This window comes from Dermochelys coriacea, chromosome 14 (genome assembly GCF_009764565.3).
Source record: "Dermochelys coriacea isolate rDerCor1 chromosome 14, rDerCor1.pri.v4, whole genome shotgun sequence".
Lineage (NCBI taxonomy): Eukaryota > Metazoa > Chordata > Testudines > Dermochelyidae > Dermochelys > Dermochelys coriacea.
Window position 1 is genome coordinate 16,922,151 of NC_050081.1, and position 25,452 is coordinate 16,947,602.

At 49.8% G+C, this 25,452-nt stretch overlaps 1 protein-coding gene across 8 annotated transcripts in view; it reads right to left on the minus strand.

The window, feature by feature from the left end:
* RHBDF2 (rhomboid 5 homolog 2) overlaps positions 1 to 25,452 on the minus strand; it is an 85,883-nt gene that overhangs the window by 22,110 nt on the left and 38,321 nt on the right. For 4 of the 8 annotated variants that reach the window (XM_038371550.2, XM_043496409.1, XM_038371549.2 and 1 more), the window contains exons 2-3: positions 5,879 to 6,034; positions 4,995 to 5,122 (exon numbers count right to left, since the gene is read on the minus strand). In XM_038371550.2, coding sequence (XP_038227478.1) covers positions 4,995 to 5,122; positions 5,879 to 6,010 — 260 coding nt within the window. In that variant the 5' untranslated portion in view covers positions 6,011 to 6,034. Of the gene's footprint in view, positions 1 to 4,994; positions 5,123 to 5,878; positions 6,035 to 6,822; positions 7,161 to 25,452 lie in introns of all 8 variants that reach the window. The other 4 variants (XM_043496412.1, XM_043496410.1, XM_043496411.1 and 1 more) reach the window with 3 other exon arrangements.

The window sequence follows — 25,452 nt, forward strand, 5'->3', positions numbered from 1 at the left end:
TGATTATGATGTCAGAGTTGTTTCTGAGGCTGTGGATGGTATTGTGTTCCACACGGCTGAGGTTATGGGGCAAGTGATGCTGCTTTTCCACAATTTAAGCCCGTGCACGTCGGCGGAAGCACTCTGTGTAGAAGTCCAGTCTGTCGTTTCAACCTTCAGGAGGAGTACACCCAGAATCCTCCTTTTTGTACTCTTGGTACGAAAGTCTCTGTGGGTTAGTATGTTGTTCAGAGGTGTGTTGGAAATATTCCTTGAGTTGGAGACGTCGAAAATAGGATTCAGGTCACCACAGAACTGAATCATGTTCGTGGGGGTGGAGGGGCAGAAGGAGAGGCCCCGAGATAGCCCAGCAGAAGAATCTGTCCTAAGAGTATAGCTGGATAGATTAACAATATTGCTGGGTGGGTTAAGGGAACCACTGTTGTGGCCCCTTGTGGCATGTAGTAGTTTAGATAGTTTAGTGTCCTTTTTCTTTTGTAGAGAAGCAAAGCATGTGTTGTAAATAGCTTGTCTAGTTTTTGTAACGTCCAGCCACGAGGAAGTGTGTGTGTGGAAGGTTGTTTTTTTTATATGAGTATCCAGGTTTGAGAGCTCATTCTTAATCTTTCCCCGTTTGCTGTAGAGGATGTTGATCAGGTGGTTCTGCAGTTTCTTTGAGAGTGTGTGGCACAAGCTGTCAGCACAGTCTGTGTGGTATGTAGATTGTAATGGATTTTTTACCTTCAGTCCTTTTGGTATAATGTCCATCTGTTTGCATTTGGGAAGGAAGATATCTGTCTGTATCTGTATGAGGTTTTTTCATGAAGTTGATAGATTTCCACTCCATACGGCTAAATTCAGTGCCTTGCATAATGACAGGTTTCAGAGTAGTAGCCGTGTTAGTCTGTATTCGCAAAAAGAAAAAGGAATACTTGTGGCACCTTAGAGATTAACAAATTTATTTGAGCATAAGCTTTCGTGAGCTACAGCTCACTTCATTGGATGCATTTGGTGGAAAATACAGTGAGAACATGAAACAATGGGTGTTACCATACACACTAACAAGAGTGATCACTTAAGGTGAGCCATTACCAGCAGGAGAGTGGGGGGGAGGCACAAAAGGGATTCATAAAAATGTTACAGAAAATCCAACTTCATCACACAGCCTGCCACTGTTCAGACGACCATTCCAACTCCACGCACATGAGGCAGTAGACAAGCTAGTGTGCCTGGAGTAGACAGGATCTCCCAGGCCTGGGGGGAGAAGAGGTTGTGCAGACACAACTAGGGACCAGCCATAGAAACGCGGACATCTACAAGCAGGTTGCACAGGGGATGCAGGCAAAGAGTTCTGACACAGACAGGGATCAGCAGCAGGACCGTGTGAAAGCAAAGAAACTTTGTCAGGGATACCACAAAGCGAGGGAGGGCAACAGTCAAGCTGGTGCTGTGCCGGAGGTCTGATACTTTTACAATAAATTGCAGGCCTTGCTCACCAGAGATCACACCAGCACCTCACAGACCACTGCCAATGCCTCCGAGGAGCCAGGGATGGAGATCCCTGTCATGGATAGGGGGGTGGGGTGGGCATGGTGACACAGCAGGGGACTCCAGCCATGCTGCTAGCCAGGATCCTTTGAATACTCTGCTGGAGACTAGCCAATCCCGCCATGTGAGCGCAGATCAGCCTGTGTATGAAGGGGAAGGGAGCTTGGGGAAGTGTGCGCATACATTTTTCCTTACTATGTTTAAATTTAAAGCTGGTGTCTGGCCCACGCCCAAGTTATTGACTTTTCGTTGTATGAGAAGAGGTAACAGCACAACAAGCAGGGAAGAGCAGGCAGCCGCTGGGTTAGTCAGGAGGATAGGAGCAGTTTGTTTATGTACAGAGGGACGTCCCTCATACCTTCTGGAGAGATCTCGATGAAATGGTCATGGAGGCAAGCCTCTCCCTAACTTTCCCAGGCCAGTCTGTGAGGAATTCAGCTAGCACCATTGAGACAGGCCAAAGGTATATGGGCTCAGGCGGCTTCGAGACGCCAACAGCAGCTGGGCTCATTGGTCTGTTGTGCCCCTTCCAAGTGAAATATCAGACAAAAACCAGCACACCTTGTGAAAGCCAGTGCCAATATTTACTGCCCTTGAGCTGTACTCAGACCCATGCTGAATAGAGGCTGAAATTCTGTCGCTTCATGAAACAGAAAATCCAACTCCTTGCCCCTGCAGGCCATACTCACCATGGCTAGGGCAGTGCTGAGCTGAGGTGCTCCATAGCACAACCATCACCAGGCATTTCTCATTAAAAGGATTTATGGGAATAAGGCGAGGGAGGTTTGATGTTGATTCTTCTCTTTCTGTTGAGACTGTAAATGTAATGATACATTGTTCTATTCTGAACTGGAGGCATTGAGGGATGACCCATCCACACCCACAGAATGCCTGGCCCTGCGGAGGAGCAGAAGACAGACAAGGACCAGGGAGGACATGTTCTGTGAGATCCTACAAGCCAATGCTGCATCTACCCATCAACAAAGGGGGCTGGAGAGCCAACGTGACCAAAGATACGGAGAAAGATAGAGAGGACAGGAAAAAGGCATGGGAGTCCCAGCAGGCCAAGAAGCAGGAAACGCACCAGCACATAATGGGTCTTCTCAGACAGCAAACTCTTGGCGTACAGCTTCATGAGTCATGGGAGCAAAAGGGATAGGCTGTGTCCTGCAGAATCACCACTGGCATGTCAGCATCACCAGCAGTAATCCACCAGTTAGGAAAGAATGCCCCTGCCTGCAGCTTTTGGGAAAGTCCTGTGTTCTTAAAGAGGTGAGCATCATGCACCTTCCCTGACCAACCTACATGGATATTGGTGAAGCATCCTTGGTGATCGACCAACGCTTGCATCATCATGGAAAAGTAGCCCTTTCTGTTGATGTACACTGTAGCAAGTGCCAAAATAGGGATACTAGTGCTGTCCATCACCTCACTGCAGCTCAGGAACCCCATTGCTGCAAATCCCATCCACTAGCAGCTCCTGCACATTGCCAAGAGTCACAGTCCTGCGTAAGAGGATATGAATCATGGAGCTATACACTTACATGAGAGTGGTCGCCACTGTGAATTTCCCAATGCCAAAATGCTTTCCATTGCAAACTTACAGAGTACAATCGCTACTTGTGTCTCCACTGTGTGGTGGAAAAATTAACCACGCGTTGTGTTTGGATCAGAACCAAGCCCGAGGCTCCTTACTGTCAATGCAGCTCTTATTCTGGTGTCCCGGAGCTGGGATGTGCTCTGCACACGGATCCAAGGTGGTGACCTGTCACATCCAACGGTTCCGCCGCCACCACTTGTCATTCCAAACCTGCATTATAATGTGATCCCAACCCTCAGTGCTCATTTCGTGAACACGGCAAGCAATCCCGAATTGTTTCTCGCTACGTCCATCAGCCAACTGTCCTCCGAGATAGCCTCATGTCCCTGGTTGTTGGGGTATTTCCTCTAGGATCTGCAAAATCAGATGAGTTGTACATCCCGTATTTGCTACGTTCACAAGAACAAAGCAGAACTCTCTGGGCTCCAGGCTTCTGCCAGAGCCTGAAAAGCTTGGAGTGGATTTGTGGGATTGTTTTAAACCAAGGCACAAAAATGATGGGAAACGGATGGTCTTATGGGACCCAAAGAGTTGCGTGCTGGGAACTTGGCCCCTTGCTCCCAGAGATCTCTGGGTGAATCCTTACTATCCCATAAAACATTGCGACAGTGCCCCAAAGGCATTGCGCTGGACGATGGTGCACAGCACGCTGGCACCGCACTTTACATCCTGGTGAGCACATGCAGTGCAGGCGCAAACATGCCTCAGCAACATACGAACTGCAGCAGCCGTTTGCCACTGCAACTTGAGTTGATTGTGGTTTGTAGTGTAGACGTAGCCTCAGGCAGGCATACCCACGCCAGCTCTAATTGTGTTAGCACCCTGAAAATAGCAGTGAAGATGCAGCTGTACAGACCCTGAACTTGGTTAGGTTTCCGAGTAGCAGCCGTGTTAGTCTGTATTCGCAAAAAGAAAAGGAGGACTTGTGGCACCTTAGAGACTAACAAATTTGAGCATAAGCTTTCGTGAGCTACAGCTCACTTCATCGGATGATGAAGTGAGCTGTAGCTCACGAAAGCTTATGCTCAAATTTGTTAGTCTCTAAGGTGCCACAAGTCCTCCTTTTCTTTTTGCGAACTTGGTTAGCAATGCAAGTATGTCCAGGGTGCTTTTATAGCCTGGCTGAAGCCTGCAGCATCACATCTTCAGAGTTACTTTTAGCCATGCTAGCTAGATGACAGCTCGCACCAACGTGCCTCCCTGCGCTGCAATGCAATACCCGATGGCAGCATGGACATGGCATTAAGCGTCTAAGAACATGCAAGGTGAACATGATGTTCAAAGCATTCAGACTACAAGCGAAAAGGAGTTCTTTGACCCCAGCCACTTCACCCACAGATGCGGGCCATAATCTAGCTTGGTTGTCAGCCTCGGCTCTGGAGGGGCCCAGGTCTACAGTAGCAGGGGATGCCAGGAATTCAAACCTCTTGGTAACAGCACCGGTACCTGCACTGCACTGGAAACAGGCTTGTTAGCTTGGCGCTGAAACAGAAGCACAAGTGAATGCGCCTGTGAAAGCCCCACGTAAGTACTACAGAGAAATGTCCTCTTGCTTTTTAGCACAGATCTGTGAAAAGCGTGAGTTTGAATTCTAAGGGAGGAGACTGGCATTGTTCCTGGAACAGCGGACAGCTGGGCAAAACACAAACAAATGAAAACCCAACACAGGAACTTATTTCAACTTCCTGATTCTAACACATGCCGCTTCGAACTCCATGTCTGGTCCCACTACACGTCTGCTGCAGCCAAGGCAGAGACCAGAAAAGAAGGGAGCCAGTCTGTTCAACTCCCCTCCCCACAGCCTAGCGCCAGGTGCTGCAGCGTCCGACACGTGGTGCCGTGACACCCAGTGCCGCATGCTCCTTACTTGCGGATGCTCTGGGATAGGGAGGTCTGTCTGTGGAAGCCGGGACGACTCTCCAACGTGCTCTCATCCCTTTTCCTTCTGGGCTCCTGTAGGCTCACACTCTTTTGATACACTGGGTTTTTCAGAGGCTGGAAGGGGAGCCAAGCTGTTAGGAGCAGAGCTGGGAAGGGGAACACACTTCTGTGCATAGCTGGTATCCCCCTGCAACCCACTGTTCAGGGAGGTAGTGGGGAACAGAGCCAGTCAGCCAAGAGACTGACAGACATACTTCTCACCAGGGCTCAACCTCCTACCTATATGTTTGGGTTCTCGCAGGGCACGCCCTGTGTTTGACCTTAAATTAAATTAAGAGCTTGACAGAGGGGTCCCACGTTCAGATGTACTGCCAGCATGGGGAAGCAAGGAGTAGCTTCAAGAATTCCAATTGAAAAACTGAGCCCCCCCTCCCGCAGCACCCCATCTGCCTACCCTTTGGTGCATCCCAGGCCCCGTAGACAGCTCCTGCTTCCAACCCTTGGCTGAAGGGATGAAGAGCAATGCTGTGGGGAGGGAGCTCGGTAAAGCCATTTCATAACGGGCAGCTAATGGGGGAACAACTAACTCCCTGGAGATGGGCCGTCAATGATCATCATCATCCTGAGCAGCCAGCTGGGCAGCAACCTGGAAAACGGCAGCATTCAGGGCTCAGCGCCGCAGAATCAATCAGCAGAATGGGACAGGAGATGGGTGCTGGGCTGGGGAACGGGGCTCGATCCTGCTCCCAGAGAAGCAGCATTCCCTAGTCCCTTACCACTGTTGCAAAGAAACCCCCTGCGCCCCCAAACATACCCTCCAGGGTCCCTGGGAATTAAGAGGCATTGGGACATCGGGGATCCCCCTCTTACCACCTTTTGGCTGCTTTCCTCCTCTAGCTCCACTGGTGGAATGGTGATGGAGAGGTCAGGAGGCTTCCTGCTCTGCAGGCGGCTGCTGCTGGTGCTCGACCGGCTGCCCCCATTCTTATCGCTGGACGACATCTCAAACGGGAGTAGTTACTCAGGCTAAAGGGGGAAGAGAAGGGGAAAAAAAAAGTGAGACCCTAGATTTCTTGGCCCCTCTGGCTGATTGCACAGGGGAGGAGGTTGATCAGTCTCCTCTCTAGGGGGAAGGCGAGGTAATGGCCATTTCATGGATTTACCACAGATAACCGCTAATGGGTCTGAGACCCCCTGGAGGCATGTCAGTTCTTTAAGTGCTTGTCACAAGGAGAGACGTGCAGAATCCTTTCCTTTAAGCACTTCCTAGAGGGCCAGTGGGAGCCCCCACTCTTGAGCCATATGCTACTAGAGATCAACATTTCACACTTCTACAGGGGACTTCCATGCAAGGGTCCTCAAGTGCTACCCAAAGATCACAACATGTCTGACTTGTGTACCATCACCACCACGTAACAGACGGGGAAAAAGCAAGTGGACTTGCCCAGCGCAGCAATTCAGCGGCGGAGATAGGAACAAAAAACCAAGATTCCCACCTCCTCTCCTGCTCTAAGCAGTTCTTCTAAGTTCTTCATCGTAACCATGCGGCAAATCTCCCACCACTAGTCCTATCAAGCGCTTTGACTGGTGATGCTGTCCAGGAGGGTTGGACGTTGCAGCTTAACATAGCAAAGACAAAGGCTTTGAAGAGGTTCGCCTCCAGCCCAAGGTGCTTGTGGAGTTAGAGACATGCCTGGCAATCTCAACCGATGGCTACGCCCAGTTTACAGTACATGCAGCTCGACCAGAGCAGCAGGTAAACCATCAGAAGTCACACCCACTCAAAGCAGACTTTCAGTTTTCAAAGAACTAACCTGGTGTGGGTCCAGAACGACGACCCCCACGTTAGGCAGTTGCGCCGAGCTCAGTGGAAGATGATGAAACCAATAGCAGAAACATTTTCAGACCATGAAACCTATTTCCGTTCTGGAATCGTCTCCCCACAGCAGCAGTGGGACTCTCCAGACGTTGAAAGCAAGATTCCCACCAGAAAGTGTCCTGTAGAGAACAAGCCGGCGCACACGTAGAGAAAGGGAGTGGGTAATCATAAGTCTTGGCTGTCTCTGGTTTGTAAGGTATTTAAAGGCCTGTGGACTAGTCAGTCAGGATAGGAGTGAGAGAGTGGTTACACCATCGTCCTATCTGGAGCAACCTAGTGTGAAAGAACATGATGCATTATGGTCTCTCCTGCACCAGTCTAACGAAAATCACCCAGTCCAGCACTAGGTGCACGGTGTGTGTGTGTGTCGCACAGTACAAGTTCTTCCCAGCTCAACAGAAGCCTCAGCAAACTGGCTGGTCAAGGTCACAGTCACTCACCTGCCCTTCTCAAACTGTGCGTGTGGGGGCAGGGGGGGGAGAGAAGAGCGGAGGAAGAGAGGAAGGAAGGGTGCGCAGGAGAGAAAGCTCTATACCACCACAGGATTTAGCCAGCCATCACTTCAACTGCCATTTAGCATTTAATACTGCTGCTAAGTGTGTAGACGCTCATGGAATGGGACTCTCTAACCCTACAGCAGGAGGGCGTCTTCAGGAAGTCCCAAGGAAGAGAGCCCAAGTGCGGGTGCTACACTGGAGTGGTGGCCGAGTAGACAGCATCGTACCAAGCAGATCATTTACATTCGCTATGAACACTGGGGAGTTGTGCCATCCCTTTTGCTGGGGTTGGTGACGTCCCCTCCTGCTCTCTTCAAGTTTAGTCTGGGAGACGAGAGCATTTCCCTCTGCAAAGACTATTCTCTGAAGGCAACATGATGGAACTTACAGTTCTGCAGTCAGCATCCCTTGCTTTTGAAGCACAGGATGGGGGTAGACTTTGGGGCAGCTAGTAACCAGCACAGGCTGTCCTAGGACACAATGGTCCCCCCTGGCTGTAATCTATAAACCTTAATGCACCCACGGAATAGCACTTCTCTGCCCCCTTCCCCATCTAGTGCAGTGCTGGGGGTGTCTATTTAGATTGGAAGCTGCTTCTTAGGGGCAGGGGCCCACATCTCCTCTTTGTGCCCTAGAGCAGCAAGCACATATGCAGCCATTTAGGCCACTCACCAACCAGCCAACACTCCCACTGCAGGGGGTGGGGAGAAGGGAAGCTTTAAGAAGAGAGCAGCACCAGGAAGAGCAATGAGTGAGAAGCTTGGTAGCAAAATCTCTAGCATTAAAATGAACTTTGAGCAACACTACAGAACTGTAAATCAAACCCATGTAAGCGAAAGGGCCAAGGAGCAGGAGTGGTTACTGCAGGAACCTCACACAAACCCTGACATGACTGAAATGAGCTAGTCTGTTTCCTCCACGCACCAAGTAGACACAGAGCCTTCATTTGGGACTGGCCCACTTTTGCTTCATTTGAATTTCTTCTGGGCAGAGACCAGGTGAGCAGAGGATGCCCTGGGTAGGACTCAGGAGCACTGGCAGAGACGCATTACAGTGTTACCATCTGTTGGAGTCTCGTGGCATTTGAAGATTTAATTAAAGCCCCAGCTCCTGGAGTCACAGGATTACTGTGAAGCTCTGCATTCAGAAGAAGTTTCTAGCCCTGCTGGTTTCAGAGAAAAACTTGAAAACGTGACTCAAGCATGAGCCCAAAGGCTAAAAATTCAAAAGACTAGAGAAAACTCAAGTTTGTATTTTATTCCTCCCCCCCCCAAATCTCATGATTTTGCTGGGGGGGGGGGGCGCCTGATTCACCATTTTTGAACACATGGCATTAGCGACACTGGAGTCAGTGCTACCAGCCCCTCATTTCTCTCTCCTCTGCCCCCCCCGCACCTCCCCAAATATCCCAGTTCTGTTCAGTAGCCTGGAAAGCAGATTAGAGACCAGACATTTTATATTCACTGTTGGCCTTGCTCTGCCTTCTGCATGAGCCAGGTGTTTGCCAGTTTGCTGCTGCCGCATTGCCAGCTGACTCATTGTTCAGGCTCATTGTTCTCACGAGCAGATAACGCCTGGCCCACTAGAACACTCCTTCCCTGCTCTGGCCTGGTCCCACTGCGGTTCTGAATTTGATGCCCGGGAGCACACTCAGCATCCAGCAGACACTGCTTCATAACTCCCCTCTCTGACCCTGCTACAACATGCCAGAAAAGTAACAGGCTGCAGTGACATCATCCCCGTTAGCCCTTTTTTGGAGACCGGAGAAATGGAAGCCCGCTGTCCCAGCTGATTACGAGGGCAGTGAAATACCCCCCAGGATATTGTGCCAGCTCCGTCTGAGCTGCTGCACCAATCTGTGAGCAAGGGAGCTCTAGAACAGCTGGGCCCTACTGAGTTCTGTATTTGGATTCTATGCTTTAGAGCAAAATCTTCTCCTCTATGGGACTGATTCTCCACTGCTTCGTGCTGGTGGAATGCCACTTGATGGGGATACCTGTGCAAGTGTGATGGATGTAAGGGTTACCCTAGCACTCATTTAGCCCCAGGCCCCCTGATGTAAACACAATAGACTCATAATCCCAGCCTGGTGCAGACTTACCCAATCACAGTTAAGGATAGCAGCCAGGTCAGGGAGAGCTGGGGTGAGCCCGCTGCCACAAGTTCATGAAAGAGCTCCCAGCCTGGCTGACTGTAAATTGTCAAAACAAGGGACTTTCCTCAGCCCTTCAGTCCAAGCAAGGAAACGTGCCCTGGAGGGACTAGTGGTGAAAGCTGTGGGCAGTGGGTCAGCTGGATTTGCAGTACAGCTTTTAAGTGGTCTCCTCGTCTCCTTACATAACTATTTGGGTCAGGCAGACTAAGCCCAGCGCTATCTGAAGCGGGACTGGCAAGGGTTAAAATCCACTTGTTCTCTCTCTATAGCTAGAGTGATGCTAGTGGGAACCACATAGCGAATAGGGGGATTCTAAGGCTGCTCTGTTCATGCCTGGCAGCATCATGGGTCATGTCAGCAGGGTGGAGTTTAGCTTGTATGTTTAAAAACAAGGTTCTAGCAGAGAGATTTGGGAGCTGGAGGGGGGGGGGGGCGAGAAATGAAGAGAAAATAGTGTTGAAGCTGGAAGGTGGGACAAAAGACCAAATTAAAAGCCAACAGATCCACTGTGTGTTACCTCCATCCTGACCTCTTGCAAACCCCACACTCAGATCTACAAATGCAGGGACGCTCAGCTGGTTGGGTGCCTTTGAATACATTAGCCTAGTTACTGTAGGAGTCTTAAAAATTAAGACCCTCTGATCAAAGTCTTCAGCACATTGGTTTGCACAAATTAGGATTTGAAGGAGAATGGTCAGCATGGTCCAATGGAAAAGGCACTGCCTGGGGTATCATAGCAACGTTCTGTTACCATCTCTGCCAAGGACCTGGCCTTGCGAAAGTCACTTCCCCAGTGTGCCTCTGTTTCCCCCCCCCTCTGAAATAGGGATGATTTTTACCCTCTTTTGTGAAGGCGTTTTAAGACTAATAACCAACCAGTACAGGACCACTAGAAATGGCTTCCACTAGTTAGGGCTTGTCTTCACATGCCGCAATACACTGGCACAGAGGTGGTAGCTCTGTCGGCAGGAGAAGCTCTCTCAGAGTGCTGTCTACATGGGGGGTTAGGTCAACGGTGGAACTACATTGCTCAGGGGTGACAGTTATATGGATATAGCTGTAGATCTGGCCTTAGCAGAACTGGGCATGGTTTAGTTTTGAGAAGACTGAGCGGGGACAGGATATGTTTTCAGATGGGTTAAGGGCTGTTATAAAGAGAATGGGGATAAATTGTTCTCCATGTCCATTGAAGGTAGGATAAGTAGTAATGGGCTTAATCTGCAGCAAGGGAGACTTGGATATTAGGAAAAACTTTCTAAACCTAGCTCTAAGGGAAGTTAAGCTCTCAAATGGGCTTCCAATGGAGGTTGTGAAATCCCCCTCATTGGAGGTTTTTAAGAACAGGTTGGACAAACCCCATCAGGGATGCTCTAGGTTTACTTAGTCCTGCCTCAGCGCAGGGGGCTGGACTTGATGATTTCTCGAGATCCCTTCCAGGCCCACATTTCTGTGAAACACCTTACCCTTCAGACAGCCTGCCTCCCACCTCAACGCCTTTCTTTGCACCACTATGACATGCAGACTAAAGCCACCAAGACCGAAGATCTCGCCCCCACATTTCAGCTCCAAAAGGAACAACTCATGAAGTTAAGGGGATGACTACACACAACTGCAGGTTGTGTCAAATGCAGCAGGCATCGAGCAGCTAAAGGAAACAAACCGGAGGGGAGAACTGCACAATAGCAGAGGAAGAGGGGGAGCTGTGAGGAAACAGCTCTCCCTGCAGCTAGGTAGAGCAAGAGGCACTGAACTTCCCACACCCGGCTTACTTTAGCACACGAGAGCATCAGAGCAGCTTTGTGTGCCTGTATCCAAGCACCACCAATCTCTTATAAAAGTGGAAAGAGGCACAAAGATATCAAAGCTTACGAGCTGGGCTTTTTAAGCTGTCCTGCCTGAAGCTGTCAACAAGGCACATAAGCAAAACCAACCCCCCCTCAGTGGGCTGGTTTCTAAATACTGGGATACTTACCCTCCCGCTCCTTGGTGTGGTACCAGAGTCTGTCAGGAAAAGGAATCCGAGGTCAAGGATCCATCCCCGCTCCACACCAGACATGATGGGAGTTCGAGCCCAGGAGAGACAAGAGTGGTTGTGGATTTACCAGGGATGGGGAGAGCGACTGGACCTCGGCATGGGGGAGAGAACCATCACTTCCTAGTATCCACTGCAAGCCGACTCGCAGCACAGCTCGACCATACTATGTTGAAGAGCCCTTTGGCTCCATTCACCCCCAAGGACACTCACTGCTTTGCCTGCATGTTCGGCGCCTTGCAGGATCTAGCCCTCAGTGTCAAGTAACGTGGGCACCTCACTTTCTTCAGCCCAGCTATTGACACCTCATCATCCTCCATCCTTCCTGCAATGGGGGCGGATGCGTTACTTGCTTCATGTTTTGCATATTCCACCGGGCAGGGCAGCTGTTAACATTCTTTCCACTGGCAGGTTACAATGTAGAAGTTTTTGCACATCAGGTCAATTAGCAATGCACGCCGTTCACCTCCAGGGATGCAAATCTAACCCAAACTCCCATTAGCTCTCTCCCACGCCACAAGCCACACAGGTCAAGCTTGCTTTGGAAACCCTGGATCTTCACAAATTTCTTCCCCCCCCCCACCCCATCCTCTGCCGTGTTGGGTGCAAATGTTATGACAGTGGGGGGTGGAGTCTATTGCAGTCCAGACAACCCCAGGAGTTCAAACATAACAAGTCACGTCCCCCATCCAAAAACCACCATAAACAGCCCCAAAATGATTGGCTTCAGAACGGTGAGATGTTTTAGTCAATATTCTGAATATTGAGCCTTTAGGGGTCATGCTTTCAAGCTTCTCTACAACCACAAGGGCTAAAACCAGTGGTTTTCCAGGAAGGTTTGGAGCTATGAATAGCAGTGACAGATTTGGAGCTATTCTATAATAATGCATGAATATTGTATTTTCACTGGGATACTGAGAGGTTTTCTGTACGACTATACCAGGCTAACAACTGGAGATGGGAGAGAACAACAGGAAGGGAAAGAAGGGCTCAAAGGTGGGTGGGTGAGGTTCTGTGGCTTGCAATGTGCTGGAGGTCAGACTAGATCATCATGATGGTCCCTTCAGACCTTGAAGTCTACGAGTCTAAGACAAATGACCCCTCTGCAGTCATGAGAGTGTTGTTAAGGGAAAACACCAGGATTCCCAGCTTTGGAGATTTTTGCCTCTTCTCCAACCAACCTACAAACCTGGTTTGAACCAGGACAGGGAGAGGTCCAGAGCAAAGGAGGTAGGACTCCGGCAGAAAGGACTCCGGCAGGTAGGAACAGGAACCTTCTTGAGAGGGGAGGGTCAACTGTCCAGGGGAACCAGACAGCACACGGACATGCTGAAGGTGTCTAAAGATGCTAGTCCTGCCCAGGTCACCATCGCAGGATGCTGGGGTATTAGGTAAGACAGAGAGACATGCACATAAGACTGTTTTAACCCCCCTCCCCCCACAAATGCGTTGTTCCTACTGTTAAAACAATGCAATTGTTTGAGCTCTTTGATCACTGTGTACAGGGTTGGTCAGACTCTCAAAGGGAAGAACCGCAGGAGCTAAACCCAGCCAGATCGGCTGGCTAAGAACAGCTGATACACAGCTGGGTACTGTAGCCCCAGGCCCAGTGTAAGAGTGGGAGAAGTGCAGAATCCTACCCCAAGAGAGGTAAAGGCACCAGGGCCCGACACCTCATTTCACATAAAATGCAGTCCCAAGCTAGATCTTCTAATCAGAGTGGGAAATATTTTGCAAAACAAAATTTCCATCCATCGCTTACTGTTCAGCAACAGCATCAAGGATGGACACCAGAAGCACGTGAGAAGGAGAAACCCTGAAGCTCTGCGCTTCAAGCATGCCACCCTAACACGTGCATCAGGCCACTCAAAACCAAAAAGCTTTGCAGGTATTTCATGCAGGGAGCAGAGAGGCTTAACAGGGGGGACTAATACTTCAAGCTAACATCTTACAAGCTGAAACATCTCTATTGCGTTTAGAAAACTAAGAGCCTGGTGAAGAGAATAGCACTGTTTTAGTAGAGAAAAGTAATTGCATGGATCCTATTAGGAAATTATGCAGCACCTGGAAGGGATGCAAACCTCCACCGCTCTGAGCCCCACGTGCACACGCTTGAGTCCCACGTGCACACCTGAGCTCAGGACTCGAAGAGGAGGAGGTAATGCTCTGCCCATTTAGCGTAGCTTCCACTAACAAAGCTACTCAGTAACTCACCCCATCCTCCAAACAGCCAGCCAGGAACGGAAGAGCCCTGGGCAGTGCTGCTCTTAGAGATGCTGAGTTGTCCTGTTTGCTACCATGCTACCGACACTGCTGCCACCCTGTGTAAGACAACGGAACACACCCACTACAAACTAGGCCACCTTCCAGCTCCATAAGGGCTTTCGCAAAACAATTCCCTCCACCCCCGAGTACAGCCTATACTGGAACAATGAAGGTCATTGAGCCATCTGAACGGACTCCAGTGGAAGAAGAGCTGATGGGTTGGGGCATGAGAATGAGAATCAGGTGACACCAGTTCTCTGATGCCTGGTCTGACCTTTCGCAAGTCACTGTGCCTCAGTTTCCCCAATTGTAAAACAGGGATAAATATCCACCTGATAGAGCTGTGATGCTCCTGAATTTATTAGTGCCTATAAGGTGCCTGGAGATGCCCAGTAGTGCTAGAGCAGCACTGGTCCATATCACGAAAATAGACGTGCATGGGATTTTTGACTCCTGATTAGAGAGACTAACCCAGGGAGGACGCTGCAGAATCTGCTTTGAACCAGCCCAATCAACGGCTAGCCTGGTTCTTGTTGGGGCACATGCAATGGATCTAGAGTTACTCAGCTCTAGACTGCATTACTCTGTTCCTGGTTTAACACCTGCGTGCCCACCTTCCCCCGCTGAGCCTGCTTAGGATGTTACTCTACCCACATTTCTCTAACCCCCACCCCTGCCCTCTCTGCTAGCTTGCCCTCTACAAGCACCTCAGTTTGCTTCCTAGACAACAGAGTAGCTGCTTGGTGCCCAGACCCCAACAGGGGTGTCTATTCTGTTATTCATTGGCAACCCTTTCAGTCTGAAATGGGAGGAGCCCCTCCTGCACCCGCAGAAATGTCTACATTGCTTAAGGCATCAACAGGCTCCAGCAGGACCCTGCTCTGCACTCACAGTATAAGCAGGGCTAGGCCAGGAGCCCCCAGACAGCACCCACTCGCTAGCAATCCAGCAGCTGGCATTCAGAGTTAGTGCTGCTCTGATGCCCTGACACACTAAGACATTGATCTCATTAGGGCCCCTACTTCGCGCTCTGTCATGAGCGACTGAGGTCATGGAAGAGTCCAAAACATTTCCTGCAAGCGCAGGGATGCAACCCAGTACCCTGGCCAAATTCCAGAGAACGCGCTACCCTCCGGCACTCTCCGTCATTAATGGCATTCTTCACTTCCTGTCCTGAACTGCCACACAGGAACTGTGCACTGGGAATGACTGATGTAGGGAGTGGGGAACATGCAGAGCACTCTTATCGAATACCTGCTGCATTTCACCACCCAAGTAACCTGTCTCCCCTAGCTCAGAGGGGTAGTAAGAGGCATTTAATTGGGAAGGGCTTAGAGCGCTACATTAGAGGCACTTTAGACATGCTAGGTATTGTTAAAGCAGTTTGGGTTTCTCAGCGCTCAGCATGCTGCATGAGGAAAGTCAGCCTGCAAGCAGCAAAGCCCAGGGCAGTGAGAGTCCAGGCAGTGAGCTGGAGAGAATTTCACAACAGCAGGGTCAGATTCTGAGCAAGGTGACAATGCAGCATAAAGAGGAAGCAGGAAGGCAGCTGGCCAGGCAAGCATAGGGCACCAACTGATCACACAGCGCTGAGAGGGGAGGACTGTGCAGTGTCAAAGGCTGCACTGCTATGGAACGGCATGATGCAAGCGACCAAAAGAAAGAGCGACCGCCAGTCAGGAAGCACCTGGTTTTATTATCTCTTAGCACTAAGGACAGAGGCACCCAAGATGCACCAGGTACCTGCCCTTCGCATCTCAAAGGAAATCAACCAACCCCCCTTGTTTCCGAGAGGCTGTTTTGAATAGCAGCCAACCTCAGTTTTGGCCACGCTGCTGTCCCTAAAAGCAAAGGGATAAACTTGGATAAATCCAGGGGAAGGGAGCCTACGAGTCGTTGGAACCAGAGAGACACAGCTGCCTAACTCAGACATGCCCAGCAGCCTCTGGCCCAACAGACTCAGCAACAGGGCACCGTGCCAGCACAGGGACACACCTACATGAACCAGTTGTTTTTTTTGTGCTTGGGGGCTCGGGTAGTGCCATCACCCCCAGGGCTCTTGGCCACAAGCACCTCCACCTGCAGCCGAGTAGTTCTAGGATGGGTTGAGAGCCACACATGTACCATGAAGATCTGCTAATGCATCCGAGTAGTACCTTATGAAGAGGAGGGCCTTTGGCAAACACTACATTGGGTTCCTGGGGAGGAGGGAGTGCCCGAGACCCCAGTGCAGAATGGGAAAGCTGCAGAGGTCCCCACATGGGCAATGACCGGGCAGCCTCAGAGTCTACAATCCTATCTGCAGCAATGATGCTCCTGGCTGCTTCCTGATGAGGCCCCCCAGCTGTTCAGACAGAGTCTTGGAGCCCTCGCTCCGAGCCATGCTCTAGACCCGCAGCTCTAAAATGGGTCTACCACCTTCGAAATGGCATATTGGCTCTCATGCTAGCCTGAGCCCAACGCGGAGTCTTTTCCTCAGCCCTGCAGCAGGACATACACTACACAAACCTTCCCAGGAGACACTACTTGTACTTCTAACACACTCATTACTGTAGCAGCTGGATGCCAGCAACATCACCCCTACCCGTGTGCACTTCTATACATAGAGAACCCTACCTATCCTGGAGTCAGACCAAAATCTCTCTGGACTTGTCTATGCAGCATTGAGTTTTACACCCAGGAGTTAACGATTACAAGCACATTAACGGCCTTGAGTTAAATAGCAAAGACCAGCCTGGAGACTCCCCTAATGTTTGTTCCAGGGCATGAACATTTGGGAGCTCCCCCAAGCCTGGGGCTTGTAGAGCATCCAGACTACAGGCATGTTCCCCATTGATCTGGAGGAAGTTATAAATTAACTCGAGGTAAGAAGTCACCACAGGATAGATGCCCTCTGAAAATAGAGCCTCACCTCTTCGCCTCTCTCTTCCCCCACACCTCTCACCCTGAAGATGTTCATCTAAGTGGAATCCTTTTAGCAATTGGCCTGAAGCCATTTCTCCTACAAAACTTTCTACAGTGAACCTTACAAAGCCAGGTCTCAGAGCTGCATGCTGGAACATAGCACTCTTCACACCCCATCCCATCCGTAAAGGGTACATAGAGAATTATATGAATCCTGCCTAAACAGGATCCGGCCATTTCTCCCTTGAGTATCTATTCCTTTGCCCTTAGAAGCCTTCTACACCAATATTCCACAAAAAGATGGACTACAAGCCGTCAGGAACAGTATCCCCGATAATGTCACGGCTAACCTGGTGGCTGAACTTTGTGACTTTGTCCTCACCCATAACTATTTCACATTTGGGGACAACGTATACCTTCAAATCAGCAGCACTGCGATGGGTACCCGCATGGCCCCACAGTAAGCTAACATTTTTATGGCTGACTTAGAACAACGCTTCCTCAGCTCGTCCCCTAATGCCCCTACTCTACTTGCGCTACATTGATGACATCTTCATCATCTGGACCCATGGAAAAGAAGCCCTTGAGGAATTCCACCATGATTTCAACAATTTTCATCCCACCATCAACCTCAACCTGGACCAGTCCACACAAGAGATCCACTTCCTGGACACTACGGTGCTAATACGCGATGGTCACAAACACCACCCTATATCGGAAACCTACTGACCGCTATTCCTACCTACATGTCTCTAGCTTTCATCCAGATCACACCACACGATCCATTGTCTACAGCCAAGCTCTACGATATAACCGCATTTGCTCCAACCCCTCAGACAGAGGCAAACACCTACAAGATCTCTATCATGCATTCTTACAACTACAATACCCACCTGCTGAAGTGAAGAAACAGATTGACGGAGCCAGAAGAGTACCCAGTAGTCACCTACTACAGGACAGGCCCAACAAAGAAAATAACAGAACGCCACTAGCCATCACCTTCAGCCCCCAACTAAAAGCTCTCCAACGCATCAAGGATCTACAACCTATCCTGAAGGATGACACATCACTCTCTCGGATCTTGGGAGACAGGCCAGTCCTTGCTTACAGACAGCCCCCCAACCTGAAGCAAATACTCACCAGCAACCACACACCACACAACAGAACCACTAACCCAGGAACCTCCTTGCAACAAAGCCCATTGCCAACTGTGTCCACATATCTATTCAGGGGACACATCGTAGGGCCAAATCACATCAGCCACACTATCAGAGGCTCGTTCCCCTGCACATCTACCAATGTGATATATGCCATCATGTGCCAGCAATGCCCCTCTGCCATGTACATTGGTCAAACTGGAAGTCTCTACGTAAAAGAATAAATGGACACAAAATCAGACGTCAAGAATTATAACATTCAAATACCAGTCTGAGAACACTTCAATCTCTCCGGTCACTCAATTACAGACCTGAGAGTGGCTATCCAACAAAAAAAACTTCAAAAACAGACTCTAGCGAGAGACTGCTGAATTGGAATTAAATTTGCAAACTGGATACAATTAACTTAGGCTTGAATGGAGACTGGGAGTGGATGAGTCATTACACAAAATAAAACCATTACCCCATGTTATTTCTCCCCCCATCCCACCCCCACCTGTTCCTCAGGCATTCTTGTTAACTGCTGGAAATGGCCCACCTTGCTTGTCACCATGTAAGGTTTTCCTCCTTCCCCCCCATTCCTGCTGGTGATGGCTCATCTTAAGTGATCACTCTCCTTACAGTGTGTATGATAAAACCCATTGTTTCATGTTTGTTTTCGTTCTCTCTCTCTCTCTCTCTCTGTGCGCGCGCGCGCGCGCGCGCGCGCAAGTAAATCTCCCCACTGTATTTTCCACCAAATGCATCTGATGGAGTGAGCTGTAGCTCACAAAAGCTTATGCTCAAATAAATTTGTTAGTCTCTAAGGTGCCACAAGTCCTCCTTTTCTTTTTGCGAATACAGACTAACACGGCTGCTACTCTGAAATTTGCCCTTCTATGCTGTTATTCACCCAAGGCTCTCCAACCGCCTTCTGAATGAAAGAACTCACTGTCCCCTCGTAAGGCAGGTGTTATTTTTACAGCTGTAGAAAGACAGCACAGGAAAGGTTAAGAGTCTTCCTAAAGACCATAGTAACTCTGGGATTTCTGCTCCCAGCTCTGCCGAGTCCCTGACTCCAAATCCTGTATTGGAGCTACAGGCCTATTCTCCCAAGACATAACACATTCCAAAGAAAGCAGGCCATAAGACACAGTGAATAGTGCTGGTAATTTACCATCATCATCTAGATCAGTGGTTTTCAACCTTTCTTTCTGAGGCTCCCCCAACATGCTATAAAAACTCCACGCCCCACCTGTACTACAAGAACTGTTTTCTGCATATAAAAACCAGGGTCAGCGTTAGGGGGTAGCAATCAGGGAAACTGCTTGGGCCCCATATCACAGGGCCCGATGTGAAGCTAAGTTGCTCAGGCTTCTGCTTCAGCCCTGGGTGGTGGGGCTCAGGACCCCAGGCTTCAGCCCTGTGCAGCAGGGCTTAGACTCACTGTGGCCCAGGGCAGAAAGCCTAACACTGGTCCTGCTTGGCAGACCCCCTGAAACCTGCTCCCGGCCCCGGCCCCCTGCTTGAAAACCACTGAGCTAAATCTTTCAACCATGTGACGTGTCTCAAGACACCCAGTGAGAATAAATTTGACCACCAGAGGGCAGCAGCATCCCTTTGTGCCCTCAGTGCGCAAGCCTTGGCTCAGACACCAGATGTGCTGCTGACGGCTCTCTCAGAGAGAGGAGGAGTGCACGCACAAGCAGGACTAAGTTATGCCCTATTGACTGATCAATACAACCGGAGCCCTGTCTACCACCACTGGCCTAGGGGAAGTCTGCGGTTCTCACAAGCAGGGATAGGGTGACCAGACAGCAAGTGTAAAAAATTGGGATGGGGTGGGGGAGTAATAGGTGCCTATATAAGAAAAAGCCCCCAAAAATCAGGGCTGTCCCTATAAAATCGGGACATCTGGTCACTCTAAGCAGGGAGCAGAGCAAGGATGGTCAAGTGCATGCAAAGAAAGAGGGTCATTTGGTGAATACATTTTAAGGCTTAGAGAGGAAGGATGATGCAGCGGTTAGGGTATTAGCCTAGGACTGAGGAGATGTGGGTTCAATTCCTGCCTCTTCCACAGACTTCCCAGGTGACTTGTTTGGTCTCCAAATCTCATGTGCAAAATGGCAGCATTTCCCTCCGGCACAGGAGTGGTGCGAGGATCACAATCATTAATGTAGCTAGGTGCTCATTGGTAATGGAAGCCATACACACCACACCAGAGGCGCAGCACAGACCTCTGAACGAGACAGCTGATGTACTTCCCCAGGGCAGCCAGCACGGTATGCCGCTCTGAACGGAAGGCTCAGCAATGAACAGTTACAGGAGGTTTGCACCTCAGCTGGTAAATGAAAGGCCGCATGGGGGTTTGGGGATGTCCTTTGTACCACAGTGCCCAGCCAGCCAGCCAGCATCAGGCTGTACCATGGCTAGGTTTGTGTGGGTCACCAAGCCCTGCTTCAGGACAATAGATTTCGGGTTAGGTTCACACACGCTGGCTGCAGTGAAATATTAAATTTAGGCCAGAATCAGCACCGGGAACAATGGGAGCAGCTGGGTGCTGACCTGTTGGGAAAAGGGGCCCTTCATCTATTTAGCCAAATGCACACAGTTCCCATCTCACAGCAGATGAGACCATAAATACCAGGAGAAGAAAGGGCCACCTCCAGCTTAAGGATTTTAATAAAATAAGCCTGAGCGCCCCAGCAGCTGAGATCTCAGACCCCTGGTTTGAAACTCGTTACATTCTCCTCATTTACCTCATCAACAGCGCTTTGCAGACCTGGCTGAAGGAAAGGAAGCAGAAAAGATGCAACTCCAAAACGCTGCAGTGACGTCTTCAGTCCAATCTCAGGGAATGCCAATTGCTCCACAGATGATTGATGAGCAAGGTTTCCATTCTAAAATTAAATCTCATCTTGACTCTGATGATGGCAGCTACCACAAATCCGTTAACTGGGGATCTGGCAGGTCACGAACGACGCAGTCACCTACGTAAATGCAATTAGTCCAGTCCAAGATTTCGCTTGAGGCACCATCTGGAGTTCAGTTGATCAGGTAAACAGCCTGGACAGGAAATGGAGCATCCTGATGCATAACCATAGGCAAATCAAGCTCCCTGCACTTACTGGAGATACCCTGCTGCTGCTTTCTTCCCATGCAAAGAGACCTACGCTGGATGCTGGCTGAGCCATAGGGAAAACCCCTCAATGTCACCATGTAACAGTTAAACATGCCCTGTAAGGTCTGAGGGCAGTTGGGACACCATTTTCTGCTTATGCCCAATGATTGAATGGTTAAAATGTTCCAATTTCAGCCTAAAATGCTGAGGTTTTATGCTGCAGAGCACTGGAAGGAGTGAAGGGGCTCTGCACCAGATGGCAACGCCCAGTAGCATTGTGCTAAGCAGGCAGAATGGCCCCGGACATCACACACCCTTGAAGAGGGTGAACCAGGGGCTGAGGAGTTTAGAGAGAACCCACAGCTCTGCCTTCTTTGGGGTTTCTAGTGCTCCTGTGGGAGCTAGACACTTCTGACCCTTTGTACAAAGACCCTTCCCCATTCTCTGCAGGTGCATCCAGAATCCCCAGCTGCGTGCACTCTCTTTCATTGGAGTGCCTGGGAAAGGCAAACCACCCTCTACCCGGAGAGGCTCGCCTCCAGAAAGCCAGTATTCACACAAGCTGTTTATCCATTTCCATAGGCTCCTGCTCTTTTAAGGTAGTTTCCCAGCGGGAGGGCTGGCCCTGGCCTCAAGAAACAGAGTGAGCCCTGGAACTGCAATCCTGGTGCCAGGTGAGTTTGGAGACTATCAGGCTGGGCCAGAACGACACAGTTCTCATTTAAGGGAAAGCACGGTTGATGCCCCTTCAGCATCATGCAATGGGAAGGGACTCCAGAGACATTCTGCAGAAGGCAAGAGCAAAGTAGTAACCATCAGCACCAGCTCCCAGCACTACCCAGGGAAGTCTTCCTTGATGTCTCAGCTGCATCATGGAGCAGACATCACTGTTTGATCTGATCTCCCGGCTCTGTTACAACATGTTAGCAAAAAGAAAAGGAGTACTTGTGGCACCTTAGAGACTAACAAATTTATTAGAGCATAAGCTTTCGCGAGCTACAAGTGAGCTGTAAGCTCACGAAAGCTTATGCTCTAATAAGTTTGTTAGTCTCTAAGGTGCCACAAGTACTCCTTTTCTTTTTGCGAATACAGACTAACACGGCTGCTACTATGAAACCTGTCAACATGTTGGCAGGAACTCCACTTCCCACGCTGGCGTCCTTCCCTTATAAAAGAGAGCCAGGATCCCGCATGGAGTGTCTTGTTGGCGTTGGCTTGCGCTCTGCTTCCCTACTACTCTTCTGTCCATCACCCAAGGGCAGCTCCAGACCATGGTGTGACCCCCTTCTCGCTTTGTCAGGGCAACACAGTGATTAAGCAATGAAGAAACTGGGGCAATGCTGCAGGAAACTGACTTGATCTTCCTTGAAAGATCCTGCTGTGCTCCAGCACCAGTCCTGCCACATGCAGCATCTGGCCAATGGCTTTCCCAGATATCTGGGCCCCAAGAGGCTCCCAGTACCGGGGCAATGGGTCAGAGCAGTGCCGTAACAATCGGCACAAAAGCAGCTACGTAGCACTAGGATGGAGACAAGATCCACACGACTTGGGGGAAATCGACTTCACTTCTGGAATCAGAAGTGCGAGCAGCGTGAGACTCGCCCATGATTACTTTATCCGGCATTGACAGAGCACCAACGTGTCGAGTGCTTAGAACACATCCCTCAGGGCTGTTCAAGGAAGAAGGAAGGTGGTCTTGTGGTTAAAGTGGTGATCTGGGGCTTAGGCGATCCTCATTCAGTTCTGAGCACTGATAGTCCGGGGAGACCTTAGGCAAAACACTTAACCTCTTTGAGCTTTGGCTCCCCCTGGGCACACATCCGTTCTTCCACCCCCTCTTCTCCATTGAGATGCTCAGCTCTCTGGACGCAGGGCCTGTCTCTTAGCAGGGGATCATGCAGTGTCTAGCACAAAGGGGCCCTGATTTCAGTTGGGGCCCCGAGGGGTTACTTTAAAAAGGACTACACCAACTAAGCAGTCAAGCAAAAAGGACTGCTTAGATGTATGCTCTATGAACAGTGACTGAACCCCACCTGCCGATAAGGCCAGCATTACCCTGGGGGAACACTGTTTTTCCCACAGCTACTAGCAGTCTCTTTTCACAACGTGCACAGCACGTTTTGTACTTGTTTTTCTCAGGGATTGCCTCACAATAGCACTGAACTGACTTTTCCGGTTCCACGGCACCTGCTGGATTTGCATGTCCTGGTGACTGCAGGATGTGTTCACCAACAGTTGCTGTTCCGCAACACTTATCCCAAGTAGCACATGCCACGGAGATTTACCCACTTGGACAGCCTGGTCCTGCCCCGAGTGGTTCAGATACCAGAGAGGAAGGCGTGTGGTTTATAGGTGACAGCAAAAGGAGGGGGAATGGGAGGATTTGGGTTCTAATCTAGGCACTGGACTTCCTTACGTCTTAGCCAGTCTGGCTAGAATCGTGTGAGCTACATCTCATCCAAGAGCACTGGTGCTGCCCAGCCGGAACCTGAAAACTGGAACAAAGCTATAGCCACTATGTACAAGTTCATGGCAGTCAGGCTGCAAGCTGTGGCCATTTGCTGTGTGACAGCGGCCAGGCCAGGACGCAGATCCACCTGCTACTGTACAGGCACTAGCACTTGTTGCATCACCGCAACTTGACTGGGGAAACGGACCTTTTGATTAGCAGTATAGGGCCTATGACATGGTGGAGTACCTTTGATGTTATGCAGAAGGTTGTGGAAGGGTATGTATTTATGTTACACGAACATGGAGTGGGAGGGTGGAGAGTATGTTACACCAAGAAAATATTGTAATAAACTGTGTAGATTTCCCCCAACCCTTTGAAGGCAGAGTCAAATTAGATCAGGATTCTCATTTGCAGAGTATGGGCAGGAAGAGCCTATGGCCTCACAAACTGGCATTCAAAACCTATACCGAGTGCCCGTCCCATTATTAGAAATGCAAAGTCCCGTTCTCCCTCGCTTCCTGCATGTACTGGTTCTCGTTTGGCACTGCAGTCAGACTTTACTCCCTTTAGATATTTTGTTTTAACTTTTACACTTTTACATTAGTGTGGCAAAGTCCCTTTAATTTACTTCTGCCAGACAACAATCCTCCCTTACGTCCAAAACTCCCCACTGCAGAGATTCCAGAGAGCAGAGCTGGGAAAGGTGTAGCCATGCAACCAGCTTACTCCTTATTTAATAACTGCTTGCTTGGAAGGATTCCCTGGCAGCATATTTTAAGCCCTGGGTGGAAAGTTCCTCTCCGCTAGTGACCTAGAGAGAGATACTTTATTTTCCCCAAACAGGGCAGACAGCAAACAAGTCAGAGGACGCCAGCTGCAGCCAGTCACGATCCCTGGCACCTGGGAGTGAATGAAAACTCAGCAACTCCAAAGTAAAACAAGAGGCAAAGCAAAAACCCAAGCTGCATCTTAGGGTAGCGACATCAGGGCACTTTTAGCAACAGGACCAATTGAGATTTCACAGGGCAGCAAAATGAGATGTGGGGAATTTTGAGCTTGCCAAAAATCCCCCTCCTACTGAACAAAACACACGCACAAGGCTTTGCACTTTAATGGCACCTTCCCATCTGAGGATTTCAAAGGGCCTAACACTTAATAAATTGGCGATTCAATGCTCTTCTCGTATTTCCCCATCCAATGCTAGGTGTCAAACAGGGCCCCAGTAACAGACGTTTCCACACATGTAATTCACTAACCCAGATGTTACAGCAACGGAGATGTTACCACCACACAACTGGGGATCAAGAGTCCAACCTCGGTGCTCAGATGGAAGAGTGAAAGAGCAGGACCTCAGAGACGGATTAAAAAGCAGGGTCACACTGTGGTGCCCATTGAAGTTAAGCCCGAATTGCCTGTTTTGCACCTTCAAGTGCTCAGTTTAATATGCCAAGCTATGTTGGTGGCGAATCCTGTTTTCACTTGACTGCCCTCTGCACGGCTAGCAACAGGTATTCAGAGCTGCTGGGATCAGCTCTTGAAGCAAGCAGCTATACGCAAAAAAAGCACAGGCCAGAGAACCTGCCGGGGAAGCCATGCCCAGCTCCATGGGGGCAGGGCTGCAGCAGTCACATTGGAAACCATCCACCCAGAATGGAAGAAATCCAAGTTTGCAAGGACTTTGCACCTGCAGTCAGCTTAGCTCACCTGAAGGACTCCTGCACCTTCGGTCACACAGCACCCTGGGCAAGGCACGTTTCAGGTTTGCAGTCTCAAAAGGTCTAACTAATCTCATTCTGAATTTGAGAGAGGGGGAAGACAGTTTCTGCAGGGCTGTTGTGGGAACATCCACAAATACACAGTTAAGATCTAAAATATTTTAGTGACCATTCCCCCAAAGCTTCCCAAGTAGCCACTACAGTGCCGAGTAATGTTCATGCACCAACGGCAGCAGCTAAGATTAAGTTGCCTACACACCAGTGAAGAGGCAATACCAGGGACTTCAC